General features: G+C 37.3%; 2 protein-coding genes across 3 annotated transcripts; both read left to right on the forward strand.

Annotated features, from left to right (window-relative positions):
* Positions 1 to 883: 883 nt before the first annotated feature.
* Positions 884 to 2,672, forward strand: LOC119415124. 2 transcript variants are annotated; one of them, XM_037682269.1, is made up of 5 exons: positions 884 to 1,205; positions 1,295 to 1,414; positions 1,511 to 1,629; positions 1,753 to 2,356; positions 2,387 to 2,672. In XM_037682269.1, exons 1-5 carry the CDS (start codon positions 953 to 955, stop codon positions 2,548 to 2,550), a joined length of 1,260 nt encoding a protein of 419 aa, XP_037538197.1. In that variant the 5' UTR covers positions 884 to 952; the 3' UTR covers positions 2,551 to 2,672. The 2 variants fall into 2 exon arrangements, with proteins under 2 accessions (XP_037538197.1, XP_037538196.1); XM_037682268.1 differs by having other exon boundaries at positions 1,753 to 2,672.
* A 1,437-nt stretch (positions 2,673 to 4,109) lies between these two features.
* zgc:153615 (uncharacterized protein LOC777747 homolog) lies at positions 4,110 to 11,920 on the forward strand. Its single transcript, XM_037682270.1, has 7 exons — positions 4,110 to 4,240; positions 6,209 to 6,318; positions 10,149 to 10,266; positions 10,400 to 10,606; positions 10,999 to 11,122; positions 11,337 to 11,430; positions 11,516 to 11,920. Exons 1-7 carry the CDS (start codon positions 4,211 to 4,213, stop codon positions 11,565 to 11,567), a joined length of 735 nt encoding a protein of 244 aa, XP_037538198.1. The 5' UTR covers positions 4,110 to 4,210; the 3' UTR covers positions 11,568 to 11,920.
* Positions 11,921 to 16,053: the final 4,133 nt, after the last annotated feature.

Consider the following 16,053-nt stretch of genomic DNA (forward strand, 5'->3'; position numbering starts at 1 on the left):
TTTTTTTTTTTTTTTTTTTTTTTTTTTTTTTTTTTTTTTTTTTTTTTCCTGTATATCTTCTGCCCACACTCCAGCTCAGTAGGTGGCGGTAATGCACCTTACAGTTGGTCTGCCAACCGCCATAAAACAATACTAGAAGAAGAAGAAGAAGAAGACTTCTGTTGTGACTTGGCGCTATATAAATAATCTGAATTGAATTGATAAATGTGTTTAATTTTCATGGCCAGATTGATTTATTTTGGAAACTGTATACAAATCCATAGATATCCCACACTCTTTGCATCTGTTCACTTTTTCCTATTATAGTCTTGATTTCTGATTTGTTTGTAAATGTTGATCATCTTTGCTAATCTGTCTCTGAGCACATTTCATCCTGAAGCCTACTAATTAAGGTGACTTGATAGTTGAAGCTGGAATAGACTTAGATTTTTTTATATTCTTTCTAAAGCTCAATATTGCATCTCTAAAGATGTATTGTTGTTATATTTAAAGCAGTGGTATCTGCTTATTGAATGATTTTAAGCATAATTTTTGTTTTACATCTTAACAAATTAAAACATTTTTTAATTTATGTTTCTGCTTCCAGTGAGGCCAAGGTCTTCCCTAATAATATAATCAGATGTCTTTATGTGGCCACCTCAATATCTGACCGTGAAAAAAGCAGGCAGTATCATTAAATAAAATATAACCATGTGCCCATTTTCATGCAGGATGGTAGATACTTTTGAGTTGACATATCTGTGTATGAATGCTAGAATTATAAGAATCTTAATGAATTCACCTGTTGTGACTTCATTGACTACAGCTGATAGGCTCTAGCTGCACTTCCATCTGATTGGCTTCACCTTTATCTGAGTCACCTGGTGCTCTGGAGTATGAAGTACTTTAAAAAATGTGAGGTTGTTAATTTGAATCAGACTGAACTTCGCTTCCTCAAAATTACCTTTTCAACATGGAAGGTAGAGCACGGTGCAGGGTGTGGCAAATTATAGCAGCCACAGTGCTCATGTGTTCTTTAGCCTCATGTTTAATTTATTTTAGCTTGCAAAGAATATCTAAAGTAGGTAAACAAGATGAGGACATTGTTGAAGGTAATGCCTTAGAAGTAAAGAGAGGAAGTATTTTCTTTAAAGAAAAAGAGCTCGACTACCAGTCAGATTCTGCTGCTGCTACAGAAAATGCCTTAACACAACCTGATCATGAAGGTAAGGATGTATATTTTTATGTAAATGTTGCATAAACTCAAACTATTGCAGTGAGTTAAATGCTGTGCTTTTCATAACATATTTTAAAGTGGTAGATGACATGGCCAATGCAGCATGGGGACTACTGAATGCTAAACTTCAGTGTGGCAGTAATGAGTTTAAATTTAAAGCCACGGGACCTGGTGCTGCAGATATTCAACTGGAAATGGGTAGGCAACTTTTTTTTTTTTTTCTTCTTTATCAAACAAATGCAAACTGGTATTTGACTCAACTTGGGCCCTTCTAATGTATCTTCTTTCTCCTAGAAAATGGAAAGCGTTTACCTCTAATCCAGGTTCCCAAAGAGTGTGGATTCTCAGTGAAACAAACTGCCTTGGGACTTCTTGTCACTGTTTCTTATGATGGCTGCAGTGTTAAACAGGAGGTATTGTTTGTCCTAGACTTACAGAAAATTTTATTAAGAGTAGGTTCCCCAATGAATGAACTGACTTTAAGCTCCGTTCTCCCCCTTTTTTTTTTTTTTTTTTTTTTTTTCCTTTTTTTTTAGAATGGGACCTACAGTTTGCTGATGAAATGGAGAGAAGATGATGTCAAGATTACCTGCACCCTGTTGGAAACCCCTGATAAAACCTTGTCTACTTCTGAGTCAACACATCCACTCATGCCACAGCGTTTACACCGCTCTAAACGGCATCTCAGATGGCCTCCCGTGTTTTACCCTTGCTCTCCACACAAGCGTTCCCGCCTGTGCATGTTCACTCCTCCACCAGCTACAACAACCACAACAACCACAACTGCTGAACCAAAATTACCCCCTCTCATACATCCTTATTACATACAAAAGATGCTATCGCTTTACCCAATCTATGAGACCTACCTTAACATGCCTCCTGAAAAGGTAATGCACCAACTTGCTGGCAAGAATCTAGGATGGAAACTGTTACAGATGCCTGAGAAGCGTCCCCAACACTTTCAGATTTTATTTGAAATGCTTCCACGCACAACCACCACAGTACCACCTACAACGATCAAAACCACACCATGTACGACCACAACAACTACAAGCTACGGTGACAACAACTGTCCTGGTTTCTGGAGACGATGGGTTCCCTTCCCCAAATTCAGTCCAAGAGTTTCAATTAATGGCCAAGATTACCTGCAATTCATGGGAAATGGCCAAGATTACCTGCAATTCATGGGAAATGGCCAAGATCACTTGCAATTTATGGGAAATGGCCAAGATCACTTGCAATTTATGAGAAATGAAAATTACAGACCTGGATCCCAGACTCGAGATGTTTCAGAATCTCTATGGGAGTCCTTTCCCTTGATTCCTTTTCCTTGATTTCCCACCTCATTTCTCAGTTTGAGGCTACCTGAAAATACTCTCCTGTTCCCATTTTTCTTTTTTAAAAAAAAAAAAACAAGCTGTCTAATGCTGAGTTTAATAAAAGGTTTGTCCTTTTACAACTTGTTTTTTTGTATTAAAGTCTCTTGTACACCATATTTTTAGAAATGATCTACAGTTTGTTATAATTTTACTGGTCTAGGATAATTTCACTGCTCAGGTAAACTTGAACAAAATTTTAAATTCAACATGAACTTAATTTTAAAACTACCTCTTCAATGGATGATGCACAACAGTAGTTGTAATATTTCTTCAGATTAATAAAGCACCTGTCCTAGAGGATGTATGTACACCCCATCCTGTCTCTCCATATTTCTGCTCGGCACCTTCTCCCTTGGGCAGCTGTGTGTGTGTGCACAAATTTTCAGCATGCATGCGACATCTAAGTCATTGGAAGTGCATATCTCAGGGAATGTGCAGTACAAAAACACTGCTTTTGTTAGAAAAGCTAATGTTAATGCATTTCACGTAAAAATGTAACTTGATAGCTGAACGTAACTCCTCCTCTGAGCTCTCTTTCCCACCCACTTCAATTTGTTTTCGGATGACTGAGGGAGATTTTCCAGAGGGGCAACTATAGACCACTGGTTCAAGGACTGACTGCAGCAGGCACATGCATAGAGTGGGAGTCTGTGTGGTAAAGAGCAACTGGGCAGAGGAAATCCAGGATATCTTTAAATTACAAGCTGAGGATTGTTGCAGGAGAGCCAAGCTGTCCAGCATCTCTGTAAGTTGCTGCCTTTTGGAGAGACTCTTAAACTGACAACTTGCGCTATCCATAATGAAACGACTTTTGTGAACCACTTCAATTAAAATTTAAATATCGTGTAAAAATGCAGTTTTCTTGTAGATGTAATGCTTGCTGCATAGTCTACTCCGCTCACTACTACACTGTGACACAGCACTCTTGAGCGCTGCATGTGTCCAAATTAATGAAAGCACTGTGGGCTTGAATCTGTGAAGTGGAATGAGGCTGTAGAAGCACATCCATAGAAAGGGGAATCAAAATATTAAAACAAGAAATTAGGAAACATTCTACAAGGAGAAAATGGGGATTTTAACCATTTAATTTTGCCTCAATTTGGTGCTTCTAGAAATATTTTGTGCTCCCTTATTTTGCAGTCTCATCCATGAGACTATATTTAGTCTGCCTTTCTTGTCATGCTCACTTGCAGTTCGCCTCTTGTCCTCACTTCAATAAGTCTAAGTCCTCTCTGCTTTCGGAGCACCGGTTTTATTTTAAATATACATATGCTTTTATTAATGTGAGCTCGTTTGTTTCTGGTAAAGGAAACTTGGAGAGAATAAGAAATGGAAAGCAGAGATGAAGATGGAGGCACACATGAGAGATCAGGAACAAAGTGGCAGCACTGAGCAGCTCTGTCTCTTCCAATTCTCTCTCCTGTTTCCATCTCTTCCCACATTTTCACCCCTCCTCCTTTCCATCTCTCCTCTCTCCACTCCCCTCCTCGCTGCTTTCTCTCCCTTCCACCCTCGCTCTCCTCCTGCATGGACCTGCAGTATATGAGAGGGTCTCCTGTAGCATCACTGCAGTGTAGAGGAGGGCAGGACGGCTTTAAAAGGATGTGTTAAAAGGATGGTGCACCAGGAGAAACGCATTTACCAGGTGTGTAGATTTCTGTATGTGGTGTTTAAGGGTGTGCATTATTTTTTACAGGTATTATTTGATGGGTTTCCACAATGGGTGCGCTGCTGTAAATGTCAGCCATACTGGATAAGAGGAAAAAATAAGGCAGTGGGTGTGTTCATATAAAATTATTGTTTTTCTCAAGATAATTTATTTCATTTAACATCTATGTAATCTAATTGTAATTTGTCATGAATGCCATGGAAGCTGTGAATGACTTGTTTTAATTCACATTAATAAAGAAAAAAGAGTGTGTTCATGCACTGTTAGTAAGAGGTACATTTAGGCAGGAGACTGAGTACTGGTTTAGAGTGAAAGCTTGCACTCAATTTTTCCTTTTGACGTCACGTCATCATCTGATAATGCGTCACCAACAAGAAAAAGGGTGCACATGAATATGCATGAGTCTGTCGGGACTCTGTTTTAAGGTTAGCCAGAGAGAAAGAGCGAAAGCTGATGCACGAGAGAAACACCTCTAATTTTAGACGTGTTACTTCATGGTTATTTTAAATAGGAGTGTAAATATGTGACAAACGTATATTCATATGGTTGAGACACAAAGGCTTTTGGCTTGGCTGCATCATAATGTACTTTTTTGCACATAAGGAAAGACAATCATGATTCATAATGTCTTGCTGAATGACGTGTTCGATATCACCCGCCATCAGAATAAAAGTGAATCCAAAAAGAGAGAAATTAAATGTAAAGATAAAATAGACGGAGAAAAAAGAAAAAAATCCACAAGTAAAATAAAAAAAACAATGAAGGTAAAACTAAAATTAATACAACTCGCACACATATTTAGTTCAAATGTAATTTACCAGTATTATGAATTTTCATCTCACATCTGCAAATTTCTTTACTTTTAAACCATACCTGCTCTTTGTTTCAATCTATTTTATGTGAGGACCATTTTTTTAACACATACTACATTGTGAGGACCAAAGCTCAGTCCTCATAAGGTTCAAGTGTTGTTGGTGAGTTAGGGGTTAGGTTTAGGACTAAGATGTGAATTGAAGATGGGTTAGTTAGGGTTAGGTATGTACGGGTAATGGTTTGGGGGCCTTTCTGGTTGGAGTTTGCATGTTCTCCCCGTGCATGCGTGAGTTTTCTCTGGGTACTCTGGTTTCCTCCCACACACCTAAAACATGCATGTTAGGATGATTGGTAACTCTAAATTGTCCCTAGGTGTGAGTGAGAGAGTGAATGGTTGTTTGTCTCGTTTGTCTCTATGTGTCCCTGTGAAGGACTTGCGACCTGTCCAGGGTGTCCCCCGCCTCTCTCACAGTGATTGCCAGACATGGGTACTGGCAACCCACATGACCCAAAATGGAAGAAGCGGGTAAAGATAATGGATGGATGGATTTTCTAAAACGTAAAGAACAAGTAGGAGCAGTTGAAAAAAATAAAACTATTTGCAAGCATGAGACGAACACAATCACAACCAGTATAAATTAAAATACCAATATTTAAAATCTAAAACAATGCTTTAATTTCTAGAAATTCATCTTAAAATTAACCCAAAACAAACTACATTCATTCCTAAGCGTCTTCTTCATGGTTCTTTTAACTCTTTGTTACTGATATTTATGTTTAGCGCAAGTTGTCAGAGTATTTATCCTCCATCAGCTCAGTCAGAAGAGACCAAAAATAAACTATTACCACTGAAATATATCTAGCAGAGAGACTGTATACTGAACATGATCTGTATTTACCAGAATCTGCCAGATGTGGTATTTATAAGAAATATCATAGCACACATTTGTCATACATCATTTTGATAGGTGAAAGAAAACCCCAAAGACTATTTTAATATCACACGTCTTTTTTATTTTTTACTTAAATTAATCAACCTGACCCCTCATGGCATCAGTACTGAATTTACAGGTCAGGAGCTTTACATGAACTAATAATAACTGTCTACTTTGTGCTTTTGCTTTCTGGTAGGCTCAGAGGAATGAGAGGGAGTCGATCAGGCAGAAACTTGCCCTTGGCAGTTTCTATGACGACGAGCCTGTCATCTACACCAGCTGCAGCAAGAACGGCCCATCCTCCCGGTGGGTTTCAATCAATGTTTGCACGGGAGAGAAAGAGTTAGTTTGATCAATGCAGCCTTAAAAATAAACTGACATGAATATTAGTATCGTGCTCAAACTGCAGCCACTGTAGGCCTAAAACTTTTTAATCAAACCACTGCATCAGCACTGCTCATCTTTGCATGAATTTATACATATGGAGGAAGTAAAAAGAAAAACTAATGAGAAACAAAGAAACAAATGCCAAATTCTGTGGTTTCTAATGTTTTCGATCAGATGGAATGATTTTGTTGTCCTTTGTCAGCGTTAAGCCCACTGAATTAAACTACAAAGAAACAAGGGAAAGAAAAAAAACCTGTACGTTTGCTTTTCTAATAAAACCTGAACTTACAGTAAACGACAAAATGATAGTAAAGAACACTATTTTTTTCCTAGAAATTTCTTTTAAAAAACGTGACTCAGAATGAAGGTGCATGATTAAAATTAAAAAAAAGCAGCCCAACAAAATGACCTTTAGTCTTTGCATTCATTCTTTTCAACACTTTTATTTTAAGATTTTTGGTTACAGAGAAGGAATGTGAATCACTTAAACAGAAAGTAAAAGGCTTCCTGGAAGTCTAGGTTTATGTTTACAGTCAGGAAACCAACATCCGACACAAATAATCACTGACAGCAGCAGAACAAAGAAGCACTCGTTTAGAAAGAGCTGGAAGAAAACCACACTTTAAAGTGGTTAACCTTTTCTTCATGACAACAGGGTGAGGACAAGAAAGTCCACATGGTGGGTTATTAGAAATATATATTTTTTGTTTGTTTTAATCACGTCTTCCTTTGAACCCAATGACACTAAATTACCTGTGGAGGGGAAAAGTGTTTATAAGGTTTCTTTTGACAGATTTCCCCAAAGTTTTACATCATGTATGAATTTTATTTGTAATTGCTTTTTACACATTTATTCTGTTAAATGCAAATAATATTTCACTACTCTGTTAAAAAAAATATTTTGAAATCCTAATTCTTTAAAAAAAATTATAAATAAAAAAAACCCATAAAATTTCATGTATTTAAAAATTTTTGGTACCACTTTACAATAAGGCTTCCCTTATAGATGGATAATAAATAGTTTATAGATATGTTATTAATTCCTCTATAAACACTTTATAAATCATTAATTGTTTATTATGCATTAATTAACAGTGAAAAAGAGACAAAATTGACCATTTTCTTGCCAAATACTGAGCCAAATCTACCACCTATACATTTCATCTAGAGTTCAGTGCTTAATTTGAGCCAGATCCTGTTCTGGTAGGATCCGGGAACTCTCTAATTTTGACAGGGTGCGTTCCGGTAAATGTTTGCTTGAATCCAGTGTCGTACAACTGCCTTGAATGAGTAAAACTTATTTTGGATATGAAATCTGAAAATAATTAAATAAACACTAATTTTAAACACAACAGCCATTTGAGGAGGAGCTACAAGTAGCATTTACGCATCGGCCCTTAAAAAAATCTCCGCCCCTTGAAGAGTGATGGGGGTGAATGTCGAGCTAACCAGGCAGTCGTACGTGCGCAGGAGCCCACCACCATGAACAGATAGAGCAGTCGGGCTCAGAACCGTCAAGTCAACCGTCAAGAGGGAAGAGGTGGGGGTCGGCTGCTTGACTCCACCACCACCACCAGCGCGCCCACTATTTGTCCAATCCAACTTTATTTATAAAGCACTTTAAAAGCACCCATACAGGACCAAAGTGCTGTACAGACAAGTTAAAAAACACAAAAAGGAATAAAATACAAGAAAAAAATAAATAAAAAAGACATAAACAGCTATGAAAAAAATATATAAAAAAAAAAAAACAGTAAAAAGGAATATCATATAAATAACAATAGTAAAATCAACATCTCACATGGTGTCAAAAGCCTTGGAAAAAAGATGTGTGTTCCGGCATCGATCAGTTTACAAATTAAGCCCTGCTAGAGTTGTTACGTTAAACATTTCAGACTAAGTTACTACCTTGTAAGCACAATAAACATTTGTAAACCTATTTCTTTAGCATATAATATTGTACTTTATCACTGCATTATAAGTATCTAATATTATATGCTAAAAAAATAGGTTTACAAATGCTTCTTGTGCTTACAAGGAAGCATCAAGTCTGAAATGTTTAATATAACAACTTTAGATGAAATACTGTATATAGGTGGCAGATTTGGCAAGAAACTGGTCAGTTTTTTCTCTCAGTCACACTTATTTAATGCATAATAAGCAGTTACTAATGATTTATGAAGTGTTTATAGAGAAATTAATAACATATAAACTATTAGCCATCTATAAAGGGAGCCTTATTGTAAAGTGGTACCGTCTTTTTTACATACAATAACATAAAATAAAACTCAGTATTTTTTTTCTCCCTGGTTATGACACACCGTGATGAATTATTTGGGGTCTTCATGCATGTGAAGGAGTTGCATTACATCAGAAATGAGAACAACCTTCACTTATTAGAACTTCCTCATCACCTCTGGTCTTTGACCTGCTGTAACTCTCTCTTTATGGCTTCTTTTACAAACGCTCGTCTCTACCTCATATCAAAGGCGGGGGATGCCCCCCTCCTTACTGACTGTTGTTTTGAGGAAGTACCGCTCAAAAGAAGAAGTGACGCTTGATGTAATCCAAAAGCTGAGATTGTGTTATGGAGTCACGTGACCTCCACTGAAGGTATAGGTCCATATTCTGGGGTTTAGCTCTGTGTGGAAATTCCACCACCGCCATGTCCTGTTTGTGGGGTGTATTACTGACTGTTCTCGTCCAACTGACTTTGTCTTTTCATTCAGTGGGGTTGTCATCATGTAGAATTGAATGAATGTGGGTTTGAGTGTTTGGGAAGGCTGTGGTTAAGCCTTTTAGATGCTTTTGTGTAACTGATGTGAACAGCATAGTTTTCTGTTTCTTGTTTCAGATGCAATACTATTTTTTTGTTTATTCTTATATTTCCCATCACAGCTTGTGACAAAACTGGCACATAAACCTTTAATGGTGAAAAGCAAACCTAAGAGGACAGTTGTTAGGGTGTTTTTTTAACCTTGTTGCAAGAGATTTATTGAGACACGTTCAAGTCAAGTTTATTGTCATTCACACCACATGTGGTACATGAGGTGGAACAAAATTATGTACTGAGGGTCCCAGTTACATTCAAAAATGGCAAAAATATAAAGTGTAAAAAGAAACAGTATAATGATCTAAGATATACGCTAAGATATACACTAAATAAGTGCCACACCATACGCTAAAAGATCTAAGATATACGCTAAACACTAATAATGTAAAACAATACGGTGTTAACAGCAGCCCGAATATGAGTCTATGGTGAGCTGGGTATGAATGAATACGGCAGCATGAGATAATCAGCAGCACAGATAAGTCACATATCACCAATTAAAGTGGCATTACATTGATTATTTTAAAACTGAATCTAAATCATTTTGATTTAGGAGATTCTAACATGATGAGTTCATAAGTTCAGTTTATTTTATACAAAGGTTATATCTAACACTGTTTTGTAACTATTAAATATCTGTCAGCATTTTGAACAATCTTGTATTATTTTTTGTTAAAAATTGCTAAATTTTCTGCAACTGCTTAAACAATTTATCTGAATATTTACTTGCCTTTCTGCCTCTTAATGCTTCGTTTATGCCCATTTTTAAAGATGCATATCACAACTAGTTGTGACGTTTTTTTCTCTTTACATTGTGTTTAAGTGTCAAAACAAAGAAGTGGACACACAAAACTAAAAAAAAATCACTTCATAAATTTTGTGTGGACTAAAGGACATTTATGTTTCCCCCTCTCAGGCGGCAGAGCGGCGTAAACCTACAGGTGTGTTTTGTTAATGACAGCAGTAGTGACAAAGACAGTGATGCTGAGGACAGCAGGACAGAGACCAGTTTGGACACACCGCTGTCTCCTGTGGTAGGAATCTGCAGAAATTTTGTGTGGCTTTTCTCTCAAATTGTTTTTTTTTTGTATCGTAACCACAAGAATAATAAAAAATACACACAGAGAGGGTTTCAACATGACATAAGTCACCTTCCTTCTTGAACAGAGCAAGCAGAGCTCGTCATTGTCGGACCGGGACACCGGAGAGGAGGACTCGGATCCGTTAGATGACTGCAGTGGGTTTTGGCGGGTGCAGCGGAGGCTGCAGGAGGAGGCCCGGGTGGCGCTGGCTCTGGCTCAACCCATGGCCCGCATGCAGGTGGAGGTGGAGAGGCAAATTCAGCTGCACAGACGCTCGCCTGTGGCTGACCTGGTTAGTGAAAAATCAAGGAAAAAGCGGGTTTATATGAGACGTGTTTATAGAGCTTTTATCTTTGTAAAATACAGTTTGAGGAAAGATAAGACTTTAAAAAAACATTCTAAATGGTGTGGGGAAATAAAGTGATTTACTGTAAACATAACGCAACATAAGGGACTTGTAGGGCCACAACAAAAGGTCAATAGTGTGTATATGTGTATGTGTGTATGCAACAAGAGAAAGCCCCTGAAACTGGTAAACAAAAGAGTAGCAAGATTGTCACACTATTACTTGAATAGGGACATTTAATAATACAGATAGAAAGATCCCATTCTCTCAGCCCTGTGCCGAAAAAACATTTAAAGCAATTTTGTCCCTTTAAATTCTTGTCCTTTTTGTTTCTTTAGCTCCCCCATATGCCCCACATCAGCGAGGCCTTAATCAAGTGGAATCTGAGGCGAGGGGACATGAGAAACATGAGTCTTGGGCAGCTACAAGTCATCACAAATGACTTGCACTCACAGATTCAGAGTGAGTTCATACACATTCACGCAACCAAAGCATCACTGAAAGACGTGAAATACATTCTGACAAATTTACTTCACATGACACACTCAAGTTCAGAAGACAAACAAAAAAACATGTTTCTTTAATATGACGGCAATGATCAGCCGTGTTATAACCAAGACGTAAATCCAGCTCGCTGAGCTTTCTAAAACACCAAGTGGATTACATTTTATCGCAGGTTTAAATGAGGAGCTGGTGCAGCTGCTGCTGATGAGGGATGAGCTGCATGTCGAGCAGGACGCCATGTTGGTGGACATAGAGGACCTCACCAGGTGAAACCATTCTGTCTGCAGGTGATGTGTTATCAGCAGAAGGTGATGTAAACATTAACATTTGCTGCTATCTCTGCTATTTCAGGCATACACACAGCCATCAGCGGCACCAGGCGGCAAAAGCAGCTTCTAAGTAAAGAATCGGTTCTGTCTGCACGCTGCTCAACCTCCCATTCCACACTATAGTGTTGCTGTTAACACTCTGCTGACTGTTTCTGTAGAGCCCAATGCAGCGTATAGTATTAACACATCCAGTATTTGTACAGTAACACTGCACGGTCCTGTTTGGGTAAGATTTTAGTAAAGACACGTGAGTTTGTGCAGCATTTTCTCTCTCACTCAGCATGATACATCATCCTATACTTCAGAGAATTTAGATGGGAATCCACTTGACATAACTCCAACCCAGACTTTATTAAGTGTGAGGTAATTTTTGCACAGTTTACACATTTTTTAAATGGCTTGATTTTTTGTTTGTTTGTTTTTTAGAATATGGATCATAATCAATAAAAAAAAGTGCCACACCTAGAAAAAATTAAAATTTGCTTTACCTTCAAAACAATCAATAATCAATGCTTGTGCACACTCTGTTCTCCTGTAGTGTGTATTTATTTTACTATGAGCACTGTAGTAATGCTGTTTATCTGGAATTCACATAAAAGATGATTACCATATCATTTCTAAAAATAGAAGTTGTTAAAAATACATTTTCAGGCAGCATATTAAAGTGAACTTTCTCTTCATGGAAATATGCAACATACTTTTTTATATGCTTACTGCTAACGGCAACGAAAATGTCAAATATATCAATAAATTACATTCTGATTATCTATTTTGTCTGTTTAAGAGGTTTATTGTGTGTAAATGTTAAGAGACACTTTATTAAAAAAAAAAGAACATGCCTTTATGTGTTTTAATGTTTTTACATTCAGCTTTTTAAGAATGTCAAACCACACAATGGTGAATTTTATATTATTTGCTCCATTTTAAACAAGGTACTGTATGTATATCGATTGTAAACACAAATCTAGTAATAAATGTTTCAGATGTGTGAAAATCATGGCGTTGACTTTTATTATTTATTTTAGATGTATGAATCTCCCATCTGTCGGCGTTACTCGGAACCCAAAAAACCCTGATTACTTTGCTTTTACTCATAAACATGTTGAGCTCATGTGGCTTTCTAAACAGGCGCAGCTGAGTTTCAATTCAATTCAGCCTGTTTATATAGCGCCACATCACAACAGAAGTCATCTCGGGGCACTGAGCAGAAACATTCATATATATAAAAGTAAGGTAACAGTATTTATCTGAGGAGCAGAATGTTTTGAATTTAATTCCATCACAGACTCTCATCTTGAGCAAGCATGACGGCGACAGTGGAAAGGAAAAACTCCCTCATGAGGTAGAAACCTTTAGCAGAACCAGGCTCAGGACAAGCGGCCACTGCTTCGACCGGCTGGGTTTGAGAGGAACAGATACACAATGGCAGGTCAAGAATCACATGTTAAGATAGAAATAATTTCAAATGAAAACTATTCAGTTGAAACAATTCATAAAAAAATGATGTCGTGTCCTCTAGTAGTCTAAGCCTATGGCAGCATAACAAGCCAATCCTAACTATAGGATTTATCAAAAAGAAAAGTCTTAAGTCCAGTCTTAAAACTGGACAATGTGTCAGTGTTACAGACAGAAACTGGAAGTTGGTTCCACAAGAGAGGAGCCTGATAACTAGAAGATCTTCCTCCCATTCTGCTTTTGGAAACTATGAACCACAAGTAAGCCTGCAGTCTGAGAGCGAAGTGCTCTGTTAGGAAAATATGGAACAACAAGATCTGTAATATAAGATGGAGCCAGGTTGTTGAGAGCTTTGTAGTTCAGAAGTAAGATTTTGAATTCTATTCTGTATTTGACAGGGAGCCAGTGGAGAGAAGCTAAAACTGGAGAGATATGATCTCTCCTACTAACTCCAGTTAAGACTCTGGCAGCAGCATTTAAGATTAACTAAAGGCTTTTTAAAGACATATCTGGACACTCGGATAACAAACCATCGCAATAGTCCAGTCTAGACGTGACGAATGCATGGACCAGTTTTTCTGCATCATTTTTAGACGAGACATTTCTAATTTTATCGATATTACGCAGGTGGAAGAATGCGATTCTCTGTTTTCTGATTTTCGGTTTCTCTGCTCATTCACACATTCTTGTGTTCACACGTACAGCAAAGTGAGAGGGGAACAACTCTGACTGCCTTAACAAAAAAAACATTTAGTCGATCCTCATGAAGTGATGTGAGACGTAACTATTACAGTGCTGCCGAGCGACAGGGCTTATAAGAAGGGGAATAATTAAAATGATTATACATTCATTTATGATTTTTTTTTTAAAGAGTCCACCTAAAACTCAGCCTTGGATATTTTTTTTTAACTGTGGAAAATAAATTAATAAAAATATGTACCAATATGAAAAAGCATTAATTGGGCTTGATTGACTTATTCTCTAACTAATATTTGTTATCAGAAATGTTTTGTTAATAAAATAAAATAATATAAATCTCAGTTTGTTTCATTTTTGCATCATTGCAAGAACTGAATTAAATTGTAATTCATTGAAACAGTTCAATAATGGACACATGTCACAACAGTACAGGATTAAATGGATAAATCATTTATTTTGAAGTGAAGTTTTAAAAGGTTATTAGACACTTTTCATTATGGAGTTTAATTCTGATGTACAACTTAGCTCATGCCTAGTCCAAGCTGGCTAAGACCAAAGTGGGTTAGTGTGTCCTAAAACAACTCCAGTCTAATAAACGTCATGTTAGTTCATGAGAATGACACGTTTTAAACCTTTAAACTTCTACTCCAACAGAAACATTAGGATAGGCCTTCTGAAAGTTGAGCCATTAGCTTGTCTGTCAGGTCAGAAACTATTTTTCTCCAAGTTGAGACAGTTAAAAAAAAAACTGTATAACAAATAAGTTTTCCACAGAACCTCACTTCAAAACTTCTGAATTAAACTTCTGAAATGAAAAATGGCATCAAGTTTTCACTCTACCTTCTTTGGAAATGTCAACAACAAACAGTCATTGAGCCATAGACAGACACCTAGAGCTGTGATTGTGTTAATTCCAGTTTCACCAACCCGTTTAATGATGCGAGAAGGCGGGAAAATAAAATTACATCATATTGACCAGGCACTTTCATTTTACACTTGAAAAGGCTGCTGTTCCTGGAGGAAAATCCCTGCATCACTTTAGGTATAAAACACATCAGAGGTGCCGAAGTTGAATCAAACACACTCAAAAGAATTTGAATCGGTATTTCGTCGAGATGCTCCTCATCAAGCTCTGTGAGTATTGTGTAGATTAACTGCTTGAGCTCAGCAAGACAGCATAGAAGTGTTTATTTTTTATGTGAACTCTATTCTTTCTTTGTCAGATTTCACCTCTGCCCTGATGCTGCTGGTGCTCAGCAGTCCTGTATGGCAGGTCAGACCTTCTCTGCCAGAGATGGGCAGGAAACACATGACGGACTCCTGTGTTTTCTACGCAGGAACACTTCTGAGGAACATCACGGATGCACTCAAACAGGTAGGTGAAGAAAAGGAGATGAAATTCTCCATTTTTGCTATTGTTTATTTTTGATAAGCTTCTTCACCCCTTACAGACCAGGCTGTTCAGCGGAATCGATTGCACTAAACAGAACATGGAGCTGAACCAGGAGACCAGCACACCGTCTGTCTGCTCACCACGAGTAATATACCATTTTTTAAAAATCCTACTACGCTGCAATCTGCCAATATTTAAGAAGTTTCTTGTTGTTGTGGTTCTAAAGTTTGTACCTGTCACCCCTCAGGAATCGACATGCTCTGCTATCAGAAAATCAGAGTTTGATGAGGTAACCTGCTCTGTATTTTTAACAGAAACAACACATTTTTTTTATATTTTATGGACTGAAATAAGTTTTAGTTGTCCCAAAAAGTCATCTAATTTGCTCTGAAACTGTCACCTCTGGAAAAAAAAAGTTTTCTGTAGAATTTTTAAAGTGCTTACAGATATTTACTGCTTACTGATTTATTTCATGCTGCTGAGTTCATTCGTGCTAAAATGCTCACACAGACTCATGTCCGTGCTGCTGCTCAGTGTATTGTTTATATGCTACTAGTGATTAGTATATTTTTATTAATGTTTTTCTTAGTTCATATCTTAGATCTTATTACTGTTGTTTTTTTTACATTTTAATACTTCTGTTGGATGTAACTGAGACCCTGTATACGCAATGTCATTCCACCACATGTACCACATGTGGTGGAATGACAAATAAAGAACCTTGAATCCTTGAATATTTTGGATGTTATAATGATTGTGTTTGATTTTATTTATTTGCATTTTTTCATCCAGGAGTCTTGTTTGACAAACATCGAGAAGGATCTGACCCACTACCACAATTTTCTCTCTGCTCAGCCGGATCCTTACAAATTAATTGGCTCATTTGTTCTGCGCAGCCTCAGACAACTCATGGAGGTCCGTTACTGCACAAAATACACACAATGTTTGCACTGTTATAACACAACTTGCACCAACTGACACCGTTTTTTTCTGCTTGATATGATTATATATAT

This window comes from Nematolebias whitei, chromosome 9 (assembly GCF_014905685.2).
Source record: "Nematolebias whitei isolate Nwh7 chromosome 9, NemWhi1, whole genome shotgun sequence".
In the NCBI taxonomy this organism is placed as follows: domain Eukaryota; kingdom Metazoa; phylum Chordata; class Actinopteri; order Cyprinodontiformes; family Rivulidae; genus Nematolebias; species Nematolebias whitei.